The sequence below is a fragment of the Girardinichthys multiradiatus genome, chromosome 20 (genome assembly GCF_021462225.1).
Source record: "Girardinichthys multiradiatus isolate DD_20200921_A chromosome 20, DD_fGirMul_XY1, whole genome shotgun sequence".
NCBI lineage: Eukaryota > Metazoa > Chordata > Actinopteri > Cyprinodontiformes > Goodeidae > Girardinichthys > Girardinichthys multiradiatus.
This window is the reverse complement of record NC_061812.1, coordinates 29,572,851-29,585,072: the sequence shown is the minus strand read 5'-3', so window position 1 is coordinate 29,585,072 and position 12,222 is coordinate 29,572,851. Positions and strand designations below refer to the sequence as shown.

The window sequence follows — 12,222 nt, the reverse complement described above, 5'->3', positions numbered from 1 at the left end:
AGATTTAGTCTTCATTCATTCTTACTTCCAGGATGCCTGTTGGGTGTCGCGTATCTTGTTCTCATGTAACACTGTTAACTATTTACTCTTGCCCTACATAGTGCACAAAAATAGCCCGCCTATGTAAATCAGCATTCAGTTCTTTACACACTTAATGCAAAGCAAATTCATAAATGTCACACTTAAAATGCTGTAAACAGAAATTCTCCAAAGCACAAAACAAAAGAGGAACACATTAGATGGGAAATGTTGCATTTAGTATATTTCCCAAATATGCTTCAACTTGTTATTTAGAAACTTTATGGATTAATTCAGGAACTTGAAGACAGGAATATAATCTCTTGAGAATATTATGTTTCTGATTTTTAATTGATTTCTAACATCACCATCAAAATGTTAGAGGTGGGGCACAAAACAAAAAGAAAAGATCTGCAGTTCTGATAAAAAATGGCATTATTTAACTATGTGTTAAGTTAATTTACAGAAGATCGGCAACAGGATTTGGAATAGCAAAGCCATCTAGGAAATTCCAGGTGGAAAAATTGGGATAATATAAACTGCATGCCAGCTTTAAGAATTCACAGGATCTGGAGAAATCTTTTTTCAGTAAAAGTGAAGATCGTTGATTTTAAATGTTTGTTGCAATAAAAACAGATTTTTATTGGCGAGTGCACTCACAGAGGAAGATTCATCCACATGTCTTAAACTGCCAAGAATACAGGGTTTGGTCCCCATGAACCTTTTCACATTTTGCCACATTACAACCTCAAAATTCAATGGTCATTCATTTTATTACAAAGTAATCTATAATGAAGTGTTTGGAAAACGATATATGATTTTCAACATTTTGAGAAAATGAGAAAATGTACCTTTATATTTATGCCCCTTTTAATCAAATCCAGTCAACCTAACAGTTAATAGAGTCCAGCTGTTTGTAATTTAATCTCAGCATAACTTCTATATAGCTTCTGTGAAAGCGTGAACAAGCAGCATCATGGAGACCATGGTGCACAGCAGACAGGTCAGGAATAAATTTGTGAAAGGGTTTGAAGAAGGATTAGTCTTAAACCCCAATTCCAGAAGTTGGGATGTTGTGTAAAACATAAATAAAAAGAGAATACAATGATTTGCAATTCCTGTTCAACTTACATGCAATTGAATACACTACGATGATAAGATATTTAATGTTCAAACTGATGAACATGTTTGTGTTTTTTGCAAATATTCACTCATTTTGGATTTGGTGCTTGCAGAAGTTCCTAAAAAGCTGGAACAGGGTCATGTTTACCACTGTGTTACATCACCTTTCCTTCTAACAACACTCAATAAGTGTTTGGGAACTGACAACACTAATTGTTGGAGCTTTGTAGGTGGAATTATTTCCTAGTCTTGCTTGATGTTCAGTTCGTCAACAGTCCACGGTTGCCATTGTTGTATTTTAAGCTTCATAAAGCGCGACACATTTCCAATGGGAGACCAGTCTGGCCAGTCTAGTACCACCACTCTCACTGCGAAGCCAAGCTGTTGTAACACGTGCAGAATGTGGCTCGGCATCGTCTTGCCGAAATAAGCAGGATGTCCCTGAAAAAGACGTTGCTTGGATGGCAGCAGATGTTGCTCCATGCCCTGTATGTACCTTTCAGCATCAATGATGCCTTCACATATGTGCAGTTACCTGTGCCATGGGTACTAACACACCTTCATACCATCACAGATGCTGGCTTTTGAACGTTGCGCTGATAACAATGCGGATAGACCTTTTCCTCTTTGGCCTGGAGGACACGACGTCCATGATTTCCAAAAACAAACTGAAATGTGCACTCATCAGACCACAGAACACTTTTTCACAGAGCCTCCTGAGTTATCGAAGGTCATGGGCATTCAATGTTGGTTTTCGGCTTTGCTGCTTACGTACAGATATTTATCCTGATTCTTTTAATCTTTTGATGATATTATGGACTGTAGATGATGAAATCAATAAATCCCTCACAATTGTATGTTGAGAAATGTTGTTGTGTTTTTTATTATTGTTTTTTTTTGTGGCACTAACACTGGAAATGTCAGCTTACTTTCATGTGGACTAAGACATGGTAGTGGCAAAATCATACTGTGGCGACACATTGCTTTAGCAGAGATGGGGAAGCTGGTCAGAGTTGATGGCAACATGCATGAAGCTAAATACAGGACAATCCGGGAAGAAACCCTGTTAGAGGCTGCAAAACACTTGGAAATATGTTGGAGGTTCAACCTTTAGGTGGGACTGAGACCTTGAATATAAGCCAGAGCTACAGTAGCATGGTTTACATCAAAGCATACAGGTCCTTCTCAAAATATTAGCATATTGTGATAAAGTTCATTATTTTCCATAATGTAATGATGAAAATTTAACATTCATATATTTTAGATTCATTGCACACTAACTGAAATATTTCAGGTCTTTTATTGTCTTAATATGGATGATTTTGGCATACAGCTCATGAAAACCCAAAATTCCTATCTCACAAAATTAGCATATCATTAAAAGGGTCTCTAAACGAGCTATGAACCTAATCATCTGAATCAACAAGTTAACTCTAAACACCTGCAAAAGATTCCTGAGGCCTTTAAAACTCCCAGCCTGGTTCATCACTCAAAACCCCAATCATGGGTAAGACTGCCGACCTGACTGCTGTCCAGAAGGCCACTATTGACACCCTCAGCCAAGAGGGTAAGACACAGAAAGAAATTTCTGAACGAATAGGCTGTTCTCAGAGTGCTGCATCAAGGCACCTCAGTGGGAAGTCTGTGGGAAGGAAAAAGTGTGGCAGAAAACGCTGCACAACGAGAAGAGGTGACCGGACCCTGAGGAAGATTGTGGAGAAGGGCCGATTCCAGACCTTGGGGGACCTGCGGAAGCAGTGGTCTGAGTCTGGAGTAGAAACATCCAGAGCCACCGTGCACAGGTGTGTGCAGGAAATGGGCTACAGGTGCCGCATTCCCCAGGTCAAGCCACTTTTGATCCAGAAACAGCGGCAGAAGCGCCTGACCTGGGCGACAGAGAAGCAGCACTGGACTGTTGCTCCGTGGTCCAAAGTACTTTTTTCGGATGAAAGCAAATTCTGCATGTCATTCGGAAATCAAGGTGCCAGAGTCTGGAGGAAGACTGGGGAGAAGGAAATGCCAAAATGCCAGAAGTCCAGTGTCAAGTACCCACAGTCAGTGATGGTCTGGGGTGTCGTGTCAGCTGCTGGTGTTGGTCCACTGTGTTTTATCAAGGTCTGGGTCAATGCAGCTAGCTATCAGGAGATTTTGGAGCACTTCATGCTTCCATCTGCTGAAAAGCTTTATGGAGATGAAGATTTCATTTTTCAGCACGACCTGGCACCTGCTCACAGTGCCAAAACCACTGGTAAATGGTTTACTGACCATGGTATCACTGTGCTCAATTGGCCTGCCAACTCTCCTGACCTGAACCCCATAGAGAATCTGTGGGATATTGTGAAGAGAACGTTGAGAGACTCAAGACCCAACACTCTGGATGAGCTAAAGGCCGCTATCGAAGCATCCTGGGCCTCCATAAGACCTCAGCAGTGCCACAGGCTGATTGCCTCCATGCCACGCCGCATTGAAGCAGTCATTTCTGCAAAAGGATTCCCAACCAAGTATTGAGTGCATAACTGTACATGATTATTTGAAGGTTGACGTTTTTTGTATTAAAAACACTTTTCTTTTATTGGTCGGATGAAATATGCTAATTTTGTGAGATAGGAATTTTGGGTTTTCATGAGCTGTATGCCAAAATCATCCGTATTAAGACAATAAAAGACCTGAAATATTTCAGTTATTGTGCAATGAATCTAAAATATATGAATGTTAAATTTTCATCATTACATTATGGAAAATAATGAACTTTATCACAATATGCTAATATTTTGAGAAGGACCTGTAGTTGAGAATCTGTGGCAAGAGTTGAAAATGTATGTGCACAAACACTTTTCATCCAATCTGACTTAACTTGAGGTTTATTTACATAGAATAATGGGCAACAATTTAAATGTCCTAAATTTATAAAAAGAAACATACCACAGAAGACCTGCTGCTGTAATTGCATCAAAATCCAGGGGTTCTATAAAATATTTATTCAGGGGTGCCCAATACAAATGCATGCCATACTTTTCAAATTTTGCACAATTATCGATTGCACAATATATAGTTTTTAAATTACCGTACATTTGGAAAAAAGCTTTTCACCTCACAAACATTTCACTTCACAAAATTGCAAGAGCTAAGGTGCCAGAGCATATTTCTTTAAGAAAAAAGGAAGCACAAACTGCTGAGCAACTGAAATCTAAAACCACATTCTTTAACAGTGGTTAACTTACCCCTGACCCAACATTTTAAAAATTTGTTGCTGGCATTAAATTTGGTATATGCATTTATTGTCCAAAAGTAACAGAGCAAAGGGTTTTTGCACTAAACAAAGTCTTTGTTGTGTTGTTGGTTGAAAACAACATTTTTTGATTATTTAAAAAATGTTGAGATCTCTTTATTTAGGTTTTATGTACCGGTAGTAGCTTTTGTCCAGACTCACTACATTTACATCTCGTGCATGTGCTTCTTCATCTCTCCTCTTCACCTCTGTCTCCAGTCAGCTTTGCTGCAAAGAGCCATGACAAATCTCATGCAAGTGTGAATTTTGTTGTGACATGGTGACTTGTGACATTTCACTCATCAGCCATCTGTTGTCTAACTGCACGCCACGCTGCTCTCGCTCCCTGCAGAGCTGTTGTGAATGGAAGGAAAAAAGAACCCTGTTGATTTTAAGTTAAAAAATCCTGACAGACGTGGATGGTTGTGGGAGGAAGAAAGGGAAGAGATAAAAAAGGAGGGAAAAGTCTTCAGGGGGTATAGAAGAGCTGAGCAGCAGCTCCATTTGGTCTACATGTGGCACTGGCTGATGTGAGAGGGAGGGTGAGAGGAAAAGAGGAGCGCAAGTATAAATAGCTGTTACATAACATCCTTTTGTTGATGCCAAGTGGCTGAACGGAAGGAGAGAAGGGAAAGCGCTGTGACCTTGTTTTTCAGCACTGTCCGCCCCCTCCTGGCCTTGCTCCTCTCAGTTTCATAGTTACAGACAGGCTCTGTGTTTACCCAGCACTTATAGGGGGGCTTCTGAGATGTGTGCCCCTCTTCTCCGTCCACCTCATGTCTCTCTGCTTTCGTCCTTGCCTTTTTGTTTTTTCCGCACAACCAAAACACGCAGAGGGACGTGCTGAAACGTTGGCACAGATTTTGTAGATGAACTTCCCAGGGCCGACGTTGAAACTACAGAGGCAGCAACGTGGTTAGATATGAAAGTTTTAGGGTTTCACTTCTGATTCATTGTCAAAAACATTTCTGAAGAAATCAAAAAATGAAAGTTGGGTCACTTTGTTTTTTTTTTTTTGTGTTTGTCTTTGCTGTGGCATCATCTTTGTTTCGGTGACGCATTCGGCCGACTAAAGGGCAGTTCTTAGAAACTGTGTTTTTAAAAAGCAACGCATGTGGAGCTTCTGTGCTGAAAATTCCTTTTTAACATGACCAGCACATTTACCTTCTTTGAATGGAAATGAAAGAAACATGGCTTTACCAAGGTGAAACATAATGTTTCTAATAAAGATGAAATGGCCTTTCTGGCATCCTGCCGCACACTCAGACTGATTTTGATATCTGTTACCTGGCACTTCCAACAGAGGAGCCATTCTGCTTTGATAAACCATAGTGTGGAAAACCAGTTCGATTACATAAGGATAAAATCGTCTGACAGTTCGAAAGAGAAAACTGTGCTTTAGGGCATGTGTGAGATAGTGGGTGTGTCCTTTTCAAAATTGGCATGTGCTGATTGCCGGAGACAGCTGATCCAGTTTTGGTTTTTTTTGGCGAGTGCAAAAGTCGGTGAGCTTACTGGTGTGTGCAGTCTCCCGCTTGTTTGTGCTTCAACTGTACAAGGGTTTTGTGTGTGTCAGTGCCAGTTATGTAATGGTTAAGGATGAGTGGTCCTCTGTGTTTCCTGTGGTCGGACTGATGTATGTTATGCTGGCCCTGTGCCTCATGGTTCACCCCCTGGTTCACAGAGTTATATAAGCATCCATAACAATAACTAACCCCCACCCCTTCCACCGTCCTACCCTTCCCTCCATAGGCATGCTTGGACTTGTAAACTCTGGTTGGACCGTCAGTGGTGCAGCTAATCCCGTCTCTGCGCTTTCCATCTATCATCAGGTTGTTTATTATTTGATGGCCTTGTCTTGGCTGGCAGTTTCCCTCCCTCTCTCCATGCTGCCTATCTCCTTGTCCCTGAGTTTGGGCAGAGTGCATACGTGCAGGAGGCCCCCAGCTCAGTGGTGGAGGGCCGGGTGGGGCACAGGGCTGTGAGTCTCCTTTTGAAGTGCGAGTTCTGAGTAATGTCATTGTTTCTCTCAAGGTACTTTGATATAAAAACTGATTAGACTCACTTGTTTGATTGCCTTGTAGCTCCTCGGCTGTTTTTAATTTCAATGAAATGAGGAGCAGAGTGTTTTTTCACAATGGAGTAGGAAAACCAGTAAGCTTAATTTGTCTCTCTACTGTTGTCCAGATTTACATCTTACCTGGAAAGGCAGATGGTTATGTAACAAAATTTGAGACGTGCCCTAAATACTCCCTGATAACATTCTGCCCCCCCATCCCTTTCTCTGTTTTCCCCGCATTCAATCATCCGTTTTTTCATTTATAATCAGTTTTTCTTCTTCATTTGCTTTTCTTCTCAATTCTCCCACATACTATCTCTGCCCCTCGATCTGTATAAGTAGGCCAGGCTTCATTCCTCCCTCCTGTCCCATGTATTTTCAGCCTGTAAGTGTGGCAAGGCTGCTTTGGCTGGTAAAAAGCCTTTCCATATACTGCAGCAGTAACGGCTCTTACATAATCAAAACAACAGCCTTGTGGACTGGGACATGGTGTATACATCGTCCCTGGCAAGCTTGAAACTGCTCTAATTCTCTGTGACCCCATTCTGCAGCCGTAACCATGGCGTTAAACCCTCTCATATCTCAGACCTCCTTCATGGATGTTATATAATATTTTCTGAAGGTCCTGATAAGACCTGTTTTTACATATCAAGTGATATTATTTTTTACTCTTGATTGGTCAGACCATAAGTGTCGATAGTAATAACATGTTCTAACTCGTATTGAAAGTGTAACATTTGTATTAACAATTAATTTCCCTTGCTTTATCTCCAGTAGGACAATGCTTTCAGATCAATAGGTGCATTGAAACGTTTGCGTTCCTAAGATTTCTGAGCTAGAAAGCGTTTGACCAGTTGTGCCAATTTACAGTAAGGCTTAAACAAGATAACACCATAAACATATTTAAAGACATATATCATTATTTTTAGGCTTTTTTCCTGTTCAGATGTTTTCAGACATGTTTTGATGGTTATGCTGTTTTCCGTGTCCAAAGCTAACACACACACTTTCAGGCCAGTAGTATTCATTCACACGCACATGAAGTTTGGTGACATCCCTTTCTTAATCCCTCGAGTTTAATATGTGATTGGCCCAACCATTGCAGCTATAGCACCTATAGCTCGTCTAAGAAGCCTTTCCACAAGCTTCAGGAGTGTGTTTATTTGGGGTTTTTGGCCATTCTTTCAGAGATGCGGTTAGACATTGTGAGGTTAGAAACTGAGATTGGATGGGAGGCCTTTGCTCTAATTCATTCCAAAAGTTTTCTGACAGGTTGAGGTCAATACAAGCTCAGAGAGATCTTGTATTGAGTTAAAATTGATAAAGCAACCTGCAGACATCAGTAAACATTTGTACTGAGAAAACAATGTATTTTTGTACCTAAGAAACTTTAGGCTCACAAACGACATCCACAGTCACCTCGTTGATCTGGTGCTATCTGTGAAAGCCATGCATGGATTGTGTTGTGGTCTTGTCCCTCAGCTTTGTGTTATTACTGTTTAATATTAAGAGTGCTCACTCAATCCTTCTGCATTACCGATGAGCAACCACACAACCACTTGACATGTTCCTTTTAAAATAAAATTCAAGTAAATTATCTATTTTCTATTTATAGCCGTTGACATATATGCTCTGCTGTTTATTTGCTTCATCTTGATGGTAGTGCTGTCTGTTTTCGAAGGGCGGGCCCTGGAAATTGTTTTAAAATAGTTTTTCTGCTCTTAAAAAAAACAATGTAAAAGGCTAATTGGTATTCATTATTATGTCATGTTTTGAGGATTCCTGGGTTTTCTGGCTCTAAAACTTGATGATGTTTTCTATTTAGTATAATTGTGACTTTGTTTTCCCATATATCCAGCGTTCGTTCTTTTGTCGTCTGACTGATGACAAGAACTCAGAGAAGTTCTTCCGGGTTTTCTACGATCGTATGAAGTCTGCCCAGCAGGAAATCAAAGCGACTGTGACAGTGAACACAAGTGATTTGGGAAATAAGAGAAGAGATGATGACAGCCAGGACAGAGATGTCCCTGTTCGCAAGAAAGGTATGATATCACCTACTATGGTTAGAAGCAGGAACTGACATCAGATTGTGTGTCAGGTCACAGATATCAGACTTTGTAAATTGATGGTTACCTGAATTATGTTTTATTTCACAATTTTTATGTAGCTCGAGATTTAGCTGTGACAATGACAGAAGATGTGAAAGAGCAGTTAATAGAGGCCTCATCTGCCACCAAGAAGGCATTCAACTCCTACAGGCGTGAAGCTGACCCAGAGGACCACTGTTCCTCAGCAGATGGCCTGCCCAGCACTGGGGCCAAGAACCATGAGGAAAAGATGAGTTTTGTTATCGTTATCATGCAGCCGATTCTTCGCTTCCTGCAGCTACTATGTGAGAACCACAATCGTGACCTGCAGGTGGGACACACTGACTATCAGATTGGTTTAAGTCTATTTTTTAGATGTGTTCGAGGACATCCAGTTTATGGCTTTTAGGGGGATGTTACTATTATATTCAAATTATTTTTCATCACCATAATGCCTTTGGTTAAACGTCAAACTTTCACTATATTTGTACAGATCAGAACAGTGCAAATCTTTATTTAATAACCGTCAAGATCTGTTACAAAGTCTTTTGTCTTTCAATTTCTTACAAAAAAAAAATATATATATATAAGGCATTAGGAGCATAAATAAAACCAAACAGTAATTTTTGCATGTGTTCAAAACTCTTCATTCATATTTATTATTTATTTGGTTCCCAGTGATAAACTAACTAGTTACGTCTGTTTATGAGAGTAAATCTGACAATAACACACCTGATTAGAGGTGCAGGGTTATTTTAAAGAAGCACGTTTGACAGCAAATTATTTTCATTCATGTTTTTGCAGAAGTAATTGTTTTTTGTATTTGCATTCAGGCATGAGCAGTTATCATAACAATAAGTAAAAATACCACAGTTTCATTGTATCCGTCCATTCCCACAAATTCATAAAATGTATTTACAGAAAAAAATCTGTTACATGATGTAATTTCTTTTAGTTAAAATAGAAAATCTTCCTCCTGCTGTTAGAATATTAATAGTTATAATAACTGCATCTATGACATGTATTTATTCTTATTTTTATTTCAATACAAAGACCTAACTGGAAATACAAAATAAATAACCAGTGTTAGTAGTGGGTTTAAAATGCTTGTGCTGTTTTTGGTATCTCTTGCATATTTTTATATTGGTTTCGGCCACAGTGAGCAAGAGCCTGTGTGGGGGACAGAAAAAGCCATATGCATCTCTGGAGTCACTGTTTGCAGACCCAGATATAGAAGATCAAAGTATATCAAGCTGAAATACTGGTTATTATCCTTGGCTATCTGCTTGGGTAGTCAGGTTACCAGCACTGCATAGCAACGGGTGGGGGAGGGGCTATATGCTCTAAAAAAAAAAGTCAGGGAAAACTCTTGTCACTCTGGTACAATCTACGATATCTCATTAAAAGGACTGGTATAACAAACAATTGTAGCATTTTTGAGATAGGGATGTTAAATAATTCTATCGTATATGTTTATTTGTGGAAGCAATTGATCATGATAAGAACTTTCTTTCTTGGGATAACAATAAACACCAAACACCACCAGTCGGGTTGGAGATGGTTACTTTTATTGTTTTTTTCACTGTTGGACCCATGAGATCATTTCAAAACATAACTAAATGCTGTTTTTGTGTGCTGTGTAGCATTATAATTGTTTTATTTTATCTAACTGGTGTACAGAAATTGATATTAGATAATGTTTATACTCCGTTGAAAGAGAGGAATACTTTTTAATCATCACTTTTATCATTTATCACAATAAATACCAAATTAAATCACGGTAATAGTTTAAGTTCTTGTCCTACATCCTTTGAAACTCTTTAAAACCTTTGTATACCAGGTTACCAGAATCAAACCTATACCTATTTACATTCAAAGTTATATAGCTAGTAGGTTAGTTAAAATCTTTATTATTTTATTGTTAAACTAGGTTTTACTCTAACTTGTCGGCATTAATGCAAATGTCTAGCTCTAACTTTCTCACTTTGTTCTGCTAGAACTTCCTTCGTTGTCAGAACAGAAAGAACAACTACAACCTGGTGTGCGAGACCTTGCAGTTCTTGGACTGCATCTGTGGAAGCACCACAGGAGGCCTCGGCCTGCTGGGCCTGTACATCAATGAGGACAACGTTGCCCTCATCAACCAAACACTGGAGAGCCTAACAGAGTATTGCCAAGGCCCCTGTCATGAAAACCAGGTGCGAGAGATGCAACTAAAATAAAGGTTTTCTCACAGCACCATCCAATCATATTCAATTTATTTAGGTTAAGTTTTTATTTCCTACAGAATTGTATAGCAACTCACGAGTCCAACGGTATTGACATCATCATTGCACTGATTCTAAATGATATCAACCCGCTTGGAAAGAAAAGGATGGATCTAGTTTTAGAGCTCAAGGTGAGGCTAGAACTTTACTGAAAACCCGAGCCTTAGGTTTTGTCCCTTTGGTAGTTCCATGAATTGTCCCCACTAACCATCAGTTATTGGTGTTTCTAACTGTATAAAAAAGGTTTTATACCTTCATGCAAAGAGAATAGAGTGCATTTACCTAACAAGCTTTTACTTAATTTCCTTCCCAGAACAACGCCTCCAAGTTGCTGCTCGCCATCATGGAGAGCCGACATGACAGTGAGAACGCAGAGAGGATCTTGTACAACATGAAGCCTAAAGAGCTGGTGGGAAACTCAATCTTGCTTGTTCTGTTGTGAAAAATACGAAGGTGTCTTTGTTCCCTGGAAATTTGTTACATTTTGACACTTTCAGCCACAAACAATGATAAATTTGGAGTTTTAATGTGATAAAATTTGTAGATGTCAAGAGTTGTAAAAATATTTCCAAGCATTTATATTATTTGCAGGTGGAGGTGATAAAGAAGGCCTATCTTCAGGGTGAGGTAGAGTTTGTGGACATACAGGAGGAAGAGGATGCTAGAGATGAAGAGGAACATGATGCTGCTTCACCCCGAAATGTTGGGCATAACATCTATATTCTGGCTCACCAGGTCTGATGTTTATATTTGCTAAATCTGAGTTAAATCAGGATGTTTTTCAGGCTGTATGAGATAAAGAATATTATTGTGAAAAAAATATACACTTCTTCCACTGCTTTTTTTAAAAGTTCACTTGTGTTGACCTCTTTGCAGTTGGCACGTCATAATAAAGAACTCTCCATCATGTTAAAGCCTGGAGGTGCCAGTGGAGATGGAGACGAGGCCTTGGAGTTTTACGCCAAGCACACCGCTCAGATAGAGGTCATACATGCTCAACTAAAAAGCTAAATGTTTCACAGGAATTACCACATGTGACCTATGGGGCCCAGTTGGAGTCCCTCTGAGGTGACTGATTGAGCCTCTCTGTTTTAGATTGTGCGCCAGGATCGCACCATGGAGGAGATAGTGTTCCCAGTACCCAACATCTGTGAGTTCCTGACCTCGGAGTCAAAGCTGCGGGTCTACTACACCACTGAGAGAGACGAGCAGGGAAGCAAGATTAATGACTTCTTCTTGCGAGCAGAAGACCTCTTTAATGAGATGAACTGGCAGAAGAAGCTCAGAGGTAGGGCGAAGACTGTACCACAATGTGTTAAGATAATATTGAAGTAAATAATGTAGCGTAGGTATAAAGGAGCCTTACAGTAATGAGTCGGGGATCCAGATAGGTTTCTCTTA

General features: G+C 39.8%; 1 protein-coding gene across 10 annotated transcripts in view; it reads left to right on the top strand.

The window, feature by feature from the left end:
* Positions 1-12,222, top strand: part of LOC124856805 (inositol 1,4,5-trisphosphate receptor type 1-like) — a 119,116-nt gene that overhangs the window by 75,149 nt on the left and 31,745 nt on the right. For all 10 annotated transcript variants that reach the window (XM_047347650.1, XM_047347649.1, XM_047347647.1 and 7 more), the window contains 8 exons: positions 8,326-8,509; positions 8,635-8,885; positions 10,552-10,752; positions 10,842-10,952; positions 11,135-11,230; positions 11,413-11,556; positions 11,698-11,805; positions 11,917-12,109. In XM_047347650.1, coding sequence (XP_047203606.1) covers positions 8,326-8,509; positions 8,635-8,885; positions 10,552-10,752; positions 10,842-10,952; positions 11,135-11,230; positions 11,413-11,556; positions 11,698-11,805; positions 11,917-12,109 — 1,288 coding nt within the window. The remainder of the gene's footprint in view (positions 1-8,325; positions 8,510-8,634; positions 8,886-10,551; positions 10,753-10,841; positions 10,953-11,134; positions 11,231-11,412; positions 11,557-11,697; positions 11,806-11,916; positions 12,110-12,222) is intronic.